This window comes from Balaenoptera ricei, chromosome 4 (assembly GCF_028023285.1).
Source record: "Balaenoptera ricei isolate mBalRic1 chromosome 4, mBalRic1.hap2, whole genome shotgun sequence".
Classification (NCBI taxonomy): Eukaryota; Metazoa; Chordata; class Mammalia; order Artiodactyla; family Balaenopteridae; genus Balaenoptera; species Balaenoptera ricei.
Genome location: NC_082642.1, coordinates 92,066,246 through 92,079,268, shown reverse-complemented (window position 1 = coordinate 92,079,268; position 13,023 = coordinate 92,066,246). Strand labels below are relative to the sequence as shown.

Below are 13,023 nucleotides of genomic sequence, written 5' to 3'. Positions count from 1 at the left end.
ATCACTGGACCACATATTTTCTTTTCCCTTAGAACTTTGTAAATGATGTTCTATAATCTTCTGACAATTAATATTGCTGTGAAAAGGCTGAGGCCAATTTGATATTTTTCTCCTTATGATTTGCTTTTTCTTTTTAGTGTCTGTAAAAGCTAAATTTTTTTGTCCTCAAGGTGTAGTAACTTCACCAGCATGTCTTGGTATTGATCGTTTTGCATAGTTTTTCTGAGAACTTGTATACCCTATTGATCTGCTGACACAGATCTTTAGATTAGTAAGTTTCCCTTTATTTATCTATCTTTTAATATTGTCTTTAATCTATTCGTTCTCTTCTCTTTTGCAGGAACACTATGCCAATTTTGCATCTCTTTTGTTTCTCTTCCATGTATATCATGTTTTTAATAATAATTTTTAGATCAGTCTTTTTCTGTTTTTTTGGTATGAATTCCTGAAGCTTATCCACCACGCATTCAGTCATTTAACAAGTATTTATTAGAGTGAGTGCTAGGCACAATTCTCAGCACTAGAAATACAGCAGCAAACAAAAAAGACAAAAATTCAGGCCTCTCAAATTCATTGAGACAAAAAAGAGCACTGAGGTTATCAGGGGCTGGGGGGAAGGGAGAAGGGGAGTTACTTTTAGTGGGCACAGGGTTTATGTTGGGGATGAAAAAGTTTTAGGTACAAACAGTGGTAATGGGTACACAGTACTGTGAATGTATTTAATGCAACGTACACTTACAAGTAGTTAAAAAATAAATATTATGTCATATATTTTACCACAATAAAAATAAATTAATAAAAAATATTTAAGGGGTTTGTAAAGAGAAATAAGATAAGGTTTACAGGAGACAGTGAACTATGAATTTAGTAGCAACTGAAACAGAAATATTTGGGGGGGAAAAGCAAAACACAAAAACCAACAAAACAACAACAAAATTCAGCCTTCATATTGCTTAGCTTCTTTTTTTTTTTTTCTTTGTTTTTCTGGCTGCATTAGGTCTTAGTTGCAACACATGGGGTCTTCAATGAGGCGTGTGGGATCTTTCGCTGCGGTATGTGGGGTCTTTGTTGTGGCGCGTGGGCTTCTCTCTAGTTGTGGCGCGCAGGTTTTCTCTCTAGTTGGGGTGTGCAGGTCTTCTCTTTAGTTGTGGCGCGCAGGCTCCAGGGAGTGTGGACTCTGTAGATTGCGGCATGCGGGCTCTCTTGTTGAGACGTGCGAGCTCAGTAGCTGTGGCACGGGGGCTTAGTTGCCCCGCAGTGTGTGGGATCTTAGTTCCCCAAACGGATCGAACCCATGTCCCCTGCATTGGAAGGTGGATTCTTTACCACTGAACCACCAGGGAAGTCCCCTGCTTAGGCTCTAATGGAATACAATATCCCTGACTTGATGTTTGTTTGGTGTTAATTTATTTGCTTCTAACAGGGCTTTCATTTCTGTAATTTTTAGCTTTTTTATTTTTCCAAGGTCACCTAATCCACTTTTCTCCTCTTACTGTCTTTTCTTCTTTAAGCACTCTCTCTTTTCAATCTCTGTCTTCCTGCTCCTAAGAGAGACTCTATTATATTTAATTTCCTTGAAACTACAGAATACTGTTTCAAGTCTTCCTGGGTTTTCTTTGGGTGATCTGTCTTGTGATGTTTATTCTTGACCTACCTTTGTAGCTTTTGTCAATTTGTTTATTTTGAATGTTATACAAACATCTCTCCCCTTCCATAAATTCTTTCTTCCCATAGCTTTCATGGTATCACTCTCTCCCAGTTTTCCTGATACTTCGCTACTTGCTCCTTCCTGGGTTTCTTTCACAGGCTCCTCTTCCTGTGTTCCTTCCTTAAAAAGCTGTTATTCCCCAGCAATTCCCCTTTGGCGTTGTTCACACTCTATACCTTCTAGGGGAATTTACCACTTACACGCTGATAACAAATCACTTGCTTTTAATTATTATTGTCTCCAGGGTCTACACAGTGCAGGACCTGTAGTAAATGCTCAATAAAAACGTGGTCAGTGAATAACTCCCAAGTCCATTTCTATCCTGGATCATACCATACATGTCTCCAGATAGTCTAAATGATACATCCAGCATATCTAAATCTTAACACACTGGCTCTCCCATTACATTTTCTAACTCAAAAATAAAGTGACAGATTGGTTCAAGATGGCGGAGTAGAAGGACGTGCTCTCACTCCCTCTTGCAAGAGCACCAGCATCACAACTAACTGCTGAACTATCATCGACAGGAAGACACTGGAAATCACCAAAAAAGATACCCCACATCCAAAGACAAAGGAGAAGCCACAATGAGACGGTAGGAGGGGTGCAATCACAATAAAATCAAATCCCATAACTGTTGCGTGAGTGACTCACAAACTGGAGAACACTTATACCACAGAAGTCCACCCACCGGAGTGAAGGTTCTGAGCCCCACGTCAGGCTTCCCAACCTCGGGGTCCAGCAATGGGAGGAGGAATTCCTAGAGAATCAGACTTTGAAGGCTAGTGAGATTGGACTGCAGGACATTGACAGGACTGGGAGAAACAGAGACTCTACTCTTGGAGGGCACACACAAAGTAGTGTGCGCATCAGGACCCAGGGGAAGGAGCAGTGACCCCAGAGAAGACTGAACCAGACCTACCTGCTAGTGTTGGAAGGTCTCCTGCAGAGGTGGTGGGTGGCTGTGTCTCACTGTGAGGACAAGGACACTGGCAGCAGAAGTTCTGGGAAGTACTCCTTGGCGTGAACCCTCCCAGAGTCCGCCATTACCCCACCAAAGAGCCCGGGTAGGCTCCAGTGTCGGGTCGCCTCAGGCCAAACAACCAACATGGAGGGACCCCAGCCCCACCCATCAGCAGACAAGCGGATTAAAGGTTTACTGAGCTCTGCCCACCAGAGCAACACCCAGCTCTACCCACCACCAGTCCCTCCCATCAGGAAACCTGCACAAGCCTCTTAGATAGCCCCATCCACCACGAGCCAGACAGCAGAAGCAAGAAGAACTACAATCCTGCAGCCTGTGGAACAAAAATCACATTCACAGAAAGATAAGACAAGATGAAAAGGCAGAGGGCGATGTACCAGATGAAGAAACAAGATAAAACCCCAGAAAAACAATTAAATGAAGTGGAGATAGGCAACCTTCCAGAAAAAGAATTCAGAATAATGATAGCAAAGATGATCCAGGACCTCGGAAAAAGAATGGAGGCAAAGATCGAGAAGATGCAGGAAATGTTTAACAAAGACCTAGAAGAATTAAAGAACAAACACCTAGAAGAATTAAAGAAAAAACAAACAGAGATGAACAATACAGTAACTGAAAAGAAAAATACACTAGAAGGAATCAATAGCAGAATAACTGAGGCAGAAGAACGGATAAGTGACCTGGAAGACAGGATGGTGGAATTCACTGCTGCGGAACAGAATAAAGAAAAAGAATGAAAGGAAATGAAGACGGCCTAAGAGACCTCTGGGACAACATTAAATGCAACGACATTCGCATTATAGGGGTCCCAGAAGGAGAAGAGAGAGAGAAAGGACCCGAGAAAGTATTTGAAGAGATTACAGTCGAAAATTTCCCTAACATCGGAAAGGAAATAGCCACCCAAGTCCAGGAAGCTCAGAGAGTCCCAGGCAGGATAAACCCAAGGAGAAAGACACTGAGACACATAGAAATCAAACTGACAAAAATTAAAGACAAAGAAAAATTACTGAAAGTAACAAGGGAAAAACTACAAATAATATACAAGGGAACTCCCATAAGGTTAACAGCTGATTTCTCAGCAGAAACTCTACAAGCCAGAAGGGATTGGCATGACATATTTAAAATAATGAAAGACAAGAACCTACAACCAAGATTACTCTACCCAGCAAGGATCTCATTCAGATTAGATGGAGAAATCAAAAGCTTTACAGACAAGCAAAAGCTAAGAGAATTCAGCACCACAAAACCAGCTCTACAACAAATGCTAAAGGAACTTCTCTAAGTGGGAAACACAAGAAAAGAAAAGGACCTACAAAAACAAACCCAAAACAATTAAGAAAATGGTAACAGGAACATACATATCGATAATTACCTTGAATGTGAATGGATTAAATGCTCCAACCAAAAGACACAGGCTCACTGAATGGATAAAAAAACAAGACCCATATATATGCTGTCTACAAGAGACCCACTTCAGACCTAGGGACACATACAGACTGAAAGTCACGGGATGGAAAAAGATAGTCCATGCAAATGGAAATCAAAAGAAAACTGGAGTAGCAATATGCATATCAGATCAAATAGACTTTAAAATAAAGAAAGTTACAAGAGACAAGGAAGGACACTACATAATGATCAAGGGATCAATCCAAGAAGAAGATATAACAATTATAAATATATATGCACCCAACATAGGAGCACCTCAATACATAAGGCAACTGCTAACAGCTCTAAAAGAGGAAATCAACAGTGACACAATAATAGTGGGGGACTTTAACACCTCACTTACAACAATGGACAGATCACCCAGACAGAAACTTAATAAGGAAACACAAGCTTTAAATGACACAATAGACCAGATAGATTTAATTGATATTTATAGGACATTCCATCCAAAAACAGCAGATTACACTTTCTTCTCAAGTGTGCACGGAACATTCTCCAGGATAAATCACATCTTGGGTTACAAATCAAGCCTCAATAAATTTAAGAAAATTGAAATCATATCCAGTCTCTTTTCTGACCACAATGCTATGAGATTAGAAATCAATTACAGGGAAAGAAACGTAAAAAACACAAACACATGGAGGCTATACAATACATTACTAAATAACCAAGAGATCACTGAAGAAATCAAAGAGGAAATCAAAAAATACCAGAGACAAATGACAATGAAAACACGACAATCCAAAACCTATGGGATGCAGCAAAAGCAGTTCTAAGAGGGAAGTTTATAGCAATACAATACTACCTCAAGAAACAACAAATATCTCAAATAAACAATCTAACCTTACACCTAAAGCAACTAGAGAAAGAAGAACAAACAAAACCCAAAGTTAGTAGAAGGAAAGAAATCATAAAGATCAGAGCAAAAATAAACGAAATACAAACAAAGAAAACAGTAGCAAAGATCAATAAAACTAAAAGCTGGTTCTTTGAGAAGATAAACAAAATTGATAAACCATTAGCCAGATTCATCAAGAAAACAAGGGAGAAGACTCAAATCAATAAAATTAGAAATGAAAAAGGAGAAGTTACAACAGACACCGCAGAAATACAAAGCATCCTAAGAGACTACTACAAGCAACTCTATGCCAATAAAATGGACATCCTGGAAGAAATGGACAAATTCTTAGAAAGGTATAACCTTCCAAGACTGAACCAGGAAGAAATAGAAAATATGAATAGACCAATCACAAGTAATGAAATTGAAACTGTGATTAAAAATCTTCCAACAAACAAGAGTCCAGGACCAGATGGCTTCACAGGTGAATTCTATCAAACATTTAGAAAAGAGCTAACACCCATCCTTCTCAAACTCTTCCAAAAAACTGGAGAGGAAGGAACACTCCCAAACTCATTCTATGAGGCCACCATCACCCTGATACCAAAACCAGACAAAGATACTACAAAAAAAGAAAAAGACATACCAATATCTCTGATGAATATAGATGCAAAAATCCTCAACAAAACACGAGCAAACAGAATCCAACAGCACATTAAAAGGATCATACACCATGATCAAGTGGGATTTATCCCAGGGATGCAAGGATTCTTCAAAATATGTAAATCAATCAATGTGATACACCGTATTAACAAATTGAAGAAGAAAAACCATATGATCATCTCAATAGATGCAGAAAAAGCTTTTGACAAAGTTCAACACCCATTTATGATAAAAACTCTCCAGAAAGTGGGCATAGAGGGAACCTACCTCAACATAATAAAGGCCATACATGACAAACCCACAGCAAACATCATTCTCAATGGTGAAATACTGAAACCATTTCCTCTAAGATCAGGAACAAGACAAGGATGTCCACTCTCGTCACTATTATTCAACATAGATTTGGAAGTCCTAGCCACAGCCATTAGAGAAGAAAAAGAAATAAAGGAATACAAATTGGAAAAGAAGAAGTCAAACTGTCACTGTTTGCAGATGACATGATAGTATACATAGAGAATCCTAAAGATGCCACCAGAAAACTACTATAGCTGATCAATTAATTTGGTAAAGTTGCAGGATACAATATTAATGTACAGAAATCTCTTGCATTCTTATACACAAACAATGAAAGATCAGAAAGAGAAATTAAGGAAACAATTGTATTCACCATTGCAACAAAAAGAATAAAATACTTAGGAATAAACCTACCTAAGGAGATAAAAGACCTCTACTCAGAAAACTATAAGACACTGCTGAAAGAAATCAAAGATGACACAGATGAAGAGATATACCATGTTCTTGGACTGGAAGAGTCAATATTGTGAAAATGACTATACTACCAAAAGCAATCTACAGACTCAGTGCAATCCCTATCAAATTACCTGTGGCATTTTTTACAGAACTAGAACAAAATATCTTAAAATTTATATGGAGACACAAAAGACCCCAAATTGCAAAAGCGGTCTTGAGGGAAAAAAAGGGAGCTGGAGGAATCAGACTCCCTGACTTCAGACTATACTACAAAGCTACAATAATCAACGAAATATGGTACTGGCACAAAAACAGAAATATAGATCAATGGAATAGGATAGAAAGCCCAGAGATAAACCCACGCACCTATGGTCAACTAATCTATGACAAAGGAGGCAAGGATATACAATGGAGAAAAGACAGTCTCTTCAATAAGTGGTGCTGGCAAAACTTGACAGCTACATGTAAAAGAATGAAATTAGGGCTTCCCTGGTGGTGCAGTGGTTAAGAATCTGCCTGCCAATGCAGGGGACACGGGTTTGAGCCCTGGTCTGGGAGGATCCCACATGCCACGGAGCAATTAAGCCCGTGCGCCACAAGTACTGAGCCTGTGCTCTAGAGCCCACGAGCCACAACTACTGAGCCCGCGTGCCTAAAGCCTGTGCTCTGCAACAAGCAAAGCCACCGCAATGAGAAGTCCATGCACCACAACAAAGAGTAGCCCCCGCTCATGGCAACTAAAGAAAGCCCGCGCACAGCAACGAAGACCCAAGGAAGCCACAAATAAATAAATAAATTTATATAAAAAAAAAAGAATGAAATTAGAACACTTCCTAACACCATACACAAAAATAAACTCAAAATGGATTAGAGACCTAAATGTAAGACTAGACACTATAAAACTCTTAGAGGAAAACATAGGAAGAACACTCTTTGACATAAATCACAGCAAGATCTTTTTTGATCCACCTCCTAGAGTAATGGAAATAAAAACAAAAATAAACAAATGGGACCTAATGAAACTTCAAAGCTTTTGAAAAGCAAAGGAAAGTACAAACAAGATGAAAAGACAACCCTCAGAATGGGAGAAAATATTTGCAAATGAATCAACGGACAAAGGATTAAACTCCAAAATATATAAACAGCTCATGCAGCTCAATATTAAAAAAACAACCCAACACAAAAATGCCCAGAAGACCTAAATAGACATTTCTCCAAAGAAGATGTACAGATGGCCAAGAAGCACATGAAAAGCTGCTCAACATCACTAATTATTAAAGAAATGCATATCAAAACTACAATGAGGTATATCACCTCAGACCCGTTAGAATGGGCATCATCAGGAAACCTACAAACAAATGCTGGAGAGGGTGTGGAGAAACGGGAACCCTCTTGCACTGTTGGTGGGAATGTAAACTGATACAGTCACTGTGGAGAACAGTATGGAGGTTCCTTAAAAAACTAAAAATAGAATTACCATATGACCCAGCAATCCCACTACTGGGCATATACCCAGAGAAAACCAGAAATCAAAAAGAGACATACACCCCAATGTTCACTGCAGCGCTATTTACAATAGCCAGGTCATGGAAGCAACCTCAATGCCCATCGACAGACGAATGGATAAAGAAGATGTGGTACATATATACAATGGAATATTACTCAGCCATAAAAAGGAACGAAATTGGGTCATTTGTAGAGACGTGGATGAATCTAGAGACTGTCATACAGAGTGAAGTAAGTCAGAAAGAGAAAAACAAATATCGCATATTAATGCATACATGTGGAACCTAGAAAAATGGTACAGATGAACCGGTTTGCAGGGCAGAAATAGAGACACAGATGTAGAGCACAAACATATGGACACCAAGCGGGGAAAGTGGCAGGGGGTGGTGGTGGTGGTGGGATGAATTGGGAGATTGGGATTGACATATATACACTAATATGTATAAAATAGATAACTAATAAGAACCTGCTGTATAAAAAAATAAATAAAATAAAATTCAAAAACTAAATAAAAAGCTAAAAAAAAAAAGTGAAATAAAAACAAACAACTTATTCTTCCGCTAGTAACTTCCATCTGGAAGAATTATGTTACCATATGTCAAATTATCAGGCCAAAAGACTGAGGGCCACACTCCAGCTCCTCCCACTGACGTCCACTTCAGCTTTTGTTCTGCGTGGGTACACAACGGTCTCATATTTGAGTCTAATATCAGGAAATGGTCATGAATTCTAACTTGCCCTTTGAATATTAAAGTCCCTCTCTAGCTGAACTGGAACCCCCACAACCCTCATCCAGGAAAGTTTGGAACGTGCCAGGCCTTTTGGTGGTCACAGTGAATAGGGCACTACAGACATTTTATGGGTAGGGACCAGGAAGGCTAAATGTTGAGTACTGTGTCAGGAGTCTCACATAAAAACTGCCCAGACCCAAATGCCAAAGAAATAATGCACCTAGCTATTTTTTTTTAAGCCACAAGATGGCAATAAACACCAAGAAAGTCCTGAAAGATCTTCTGGCCATAAAGGAACAGGAAGTTTCAAAATGCCCAAAAAAGAATGAAAAAAATTTTTTTGATTGAAAAAGCTGAAAAACACTTTTGAATAAGCCTATGCATTCCAACTTTCATTTGTAATGGAGATTATGGATGTTTCTTTCCAAATAAAGATTACCAGAGAGTCAAAAAAGTTCCTATACTTGTGCTGGAAATCTCATTCTGCTAAAGAGTATCTGACAAATTCCTCATTTTTCAATAATTTCAATTTTAGAAGGTCAGGTAAACAATGGCAGTAGCATGCTATTTAATCTTTGTCCTCTAAGGACACAGCCAAAAAGCTTTGATGCCAAGTCTGAAGAATTAGGTTAGACATTAAAATAATACCTTTAAAAAAAATTAATGACAAGCAGTGACCAATAAAGTATTAAGTCTCATTTTCTTAAGTGGCTTATAAATTAGCTCCTAAAGCAATTTTAAAATGTTCTAAGGAATATAAATAAATAACAACTACTGATATTTCCCATGGTCACAATGCTAAAATAGATAATATCTGGAGACTAAGTTTTATTATGCTTATTTAAGAAACTAATTATTTGATAGTCATACCTTTAAAAACATATGTGTTCATTTTAAATGGATTACAGTATGTTCTTTTGTTCCACAAAACACACATAAATACTGAAGCATAAATAAGTTAGTCTCTACTTCCTAGCAGAAGCAATGCAGAAGCATAGAAATTAAGATCAATGTACTCTAAAATCAAACTGCCCAGGTTTGAGTCTCGTCTCTGTTACATCTTAGGTATGTGACCTTGGGTTAAGTTACATAACCTCTCTGTGCCTTGGTTTCCTCATCTGAATAAGAATAACATAATACCTACCTCATAGAGCTGCTGTAAGAATTTAAAGAGATGACACATAAAGGATAATATATGGCACATATTATATTATGTCTTATGGCCTGGCACATAAGAAACATTCAATAAATGTTAGTAGTAGTATTGGCTATTACCATTATTATTATTTATACTTGGTCTTGCTTTTGAAAAACTAATGCTACTATAGGGATCCCTCAGGTCAGGACTAAAGACAATATTATTAGAATTTAAACCAGCAACCCCCACCATATACCACAGTATCTAAAGACTAATGATCTTTAGAGAAATAATCCTAAACGAGTAAATCTCACTAGGTGTTGTGCCTTTGCAGGCTCCAGATCCATGAATTTAAGCTATCCTCCAACTAGGAATCCTATTTCGTTGCTTTCCCATTTTTTAAAATGTTTATGCAGGTCCTTGCAGTTCCCATCTGGTACAATGTCTATAGCTCACGCAACTGTAATGCCCTCTCAGGGCACACTCACACACTGCAGTGCTGCAGAAGCACCTGAAAGTGTCCTCCGATCCTCTGCAAAGTGTACTGATAGACACTGGAGCAGTGGCCTTGGTGATCACCACTGAAATGTTCAAAGTTAAGATATTATTGATAACGTGTAAGTGATTTCTGTATTTCAAGATTCGATACCTGGTTTATATCTTTTCTAAACAAATTAAGGCCATAATATCAACATTAAGTTAAGACAGCCAAAAGAAAAATTACCTAAGAATTTAAATGCGTTTTTTCCTATGTCTGAATGTAGTGGGGCGACTGGTGCTCACCCATATTAGGTTCTCCTTTCCTTTGGAGGATATGGAAGTATGAGAAAATTTCATGTCCCAGATCTTTATATTAGGCAGGGCCATATTTCTCATTTTAGCCTATAAAATATAAGTAGAAGTGAGACTATCATACTTCTGGGCCAGGGCATGTAAGAGTTGGTTTGCCATATCCATGTTCTCTTCTTCCTGAAAAACATATACTGAGACGGTAGATCCTAAGACGGAGGGAACCTAAATCCTGAGTCACAGGATAGCCTCAGATGACCCATGCTGGTCTTGGTGTGAGGGAGAAATAAACTTCTGCTGTGCTATGCCATTGAGATTTTGGAGTTTGTTACTATATGGCCTAGACTGGCCTGATAAATACCCTGAGGTAGTTCATTTTCCTCTCCATTCACTACCAACCAAGTGATAACGGATGTAAAAAAAAAAATGTACTAGTGGGCAGAAGTAACGGAAGAGTTAGAGAATGCCAGCAATATTTGGAAAATAGGGAAGAAAAAGTAGAAACACAGTAAGACAGTATATATCTATTTTCCTTATGAAGCCCTAGATATCTCGTTAGGCACTTTTGTTCTGGCCACGGGACATCTTTGCATGGAGACAAAAAAATTCAAAGAGCAATTCTTACCTGCGTAAATGAGCATTTTCACTTCTTAGTGGTTGCATGGCCAGTGCTATTTCAACCTGAATATTTGTGTTTCCACTTACTGTTGGAAGCAGAGATATATACAACTCCAGTTCTGTAATCAACCTCTGAATTTCTGAATCTTCTATAAAAGGCAGAAGAAATGAGTAAAGACAATATTATAAATTATTTTTAGATAAGATTATTCATATGTATTACTAAAAAAGAAAATATTCCAGAAATATACATACATGCTATAAACAAACTCAACTCAGTTATATATGAATTTATTATACAAATCCTATTTTCCTCTTTCCTGCCGCCTGCATTTCCTTATTGAAAAGAATTCTAAAGACATTAAGTTCAGTAAACTAAAGATTAATCTTAAGTCACAGAATTATTATATCAGTGATTTTTTCAGTTAAAGTGTCTAGTAGGAAGATGGTTTATATATATCTCCTAGTTCACATTTACCAAAAGACTATATTAGACTCCTATAATTGCTAAAGGGTTTCCTATAATTAATTACAGTATTAACATTTATAATACAACCTTTGATCCTGGCATAAACAAATAATTCACTTTAGGTGATTCAATTTGGCAACACATTGAGGAAAGGTCTACTAAGATAAGGTTTTATTATTTAATTTTATAAAGTAGGTTAACACAATCAGCTACACTTCATTTGATGTAGCATCAGAAGCAGTTATCATTTTTGTTATTAATTGTGGGAGTGGATGGTTTGGGAGGTGCAAACAGCCACAGGTAGAAGGTAGATTTTAGATCTTTTGTCCTTTTATTTTTGTCCCCTCATTTCTATTCAAATTTTCTGTGAACTGACAACATTTGATAAATATAATATTAACTGTCTGATATCCAAAAGAGGTAAAGTATATTCTAGTTACAAAAATTTACTCAATTCCATGAGTATTTTAACACCCTGATGGAATGTTCACATGCACACGGTAAACAACTGTGCCCAATTACAGAGCAGACTTCTACCAATCCTCCATAGAGGGGTTTTACTTGTAAGCATTGGAGGCCGAGACCTGGGCTCCACCATTTTCTAGCAATGTACCGTAGTCAAATTACTTAACTCTTGAAGCCTAGGTTTCTTCATAGTTAAATGGAGATAACAACAGTACCTCATGGGGTTGCTGAGAGGATTAAATGAAATACTGTTCTGCAAGCCTCAGTTTCCTCATCTGTAAAATGGGGACAATAACAGTACCTCATAGGGTTGCTGTGAGGATTAAACGAGATAATGCATCTAAAACACTTAGCACAGTGCTGGGCACATGGTAAGCGCTCAGTAAATGATATTGTTACTATTATTATTGTTACCAATGATTAAGTGTTTGGTTAAGAAAATAGTAATAACCTGGAGATTGAAGGGCACTAACTCCTAGTTGTTCTGCAAGGACTTCCTTTAGGACACACGTTCCTGCCCTGCCTTCCCTCTACCAAGTGTGCAAGCCCAAAGCTACATGACTCAAGATGGCAGACATTCTACAAGATACAAGAACAATTCATAAGGCCTCTTGCTTTAATATGATATGAAAAGCTTGGGGTTGCAGTTAATAAACTCAACCTGAGTGGCCAGTGTGATGTGATGTAGGCGCCAATATTAAGCATGATCTTGGCTTGCACTGGAGAGACGTAGCATTCACAGTTAAGGAGCTTTTAGAAGCTGCCTGAATTCCTTGGTTTGGGGCTCCATCCTCCATCTTCAAAACCAGCAGCAGAGGGGCTTCTCTGGTGGCGCAGTGGTTAAGAATCCACCTGCCAATGCAGGGGACACGGGTTCAAGCCCTGGTCCGGGAAGATCCCACATGCCACAGAGCAAC

General features: G+C 38.2%; 1 protein-coding gene across 4 annotated transcripts in view; it reads right to left on the bottom strand.

Moving 5' to 3' along the window:
- Positions 1 to 13,023, bottom strand: part of CCDC14 (coiled-coil domain containing 14) — a 53,764-nt gene that overhangs the window by 20,771 nt on the left and 19,970 nt on the right. For all 4 annotated transcript variants that reach the window (XR_009502913.1, XR_009502914.1, XM_059920954.1 and 1 more), the window contains exon 9: positions 11,180 to 11,321. Coding sequence is in view for 2 of the 4 variants with exons in the window: in XM_059920954.1 (XP_059776937.1) it covers positions 11,180 to 11,321 (142 nt within the window). In the remaining 2 variants the exon portion in view is untranslated. The remainder of the gene's footprint in view (positions 1 to 11,179; positions 11,322 to 13,023) is intronic.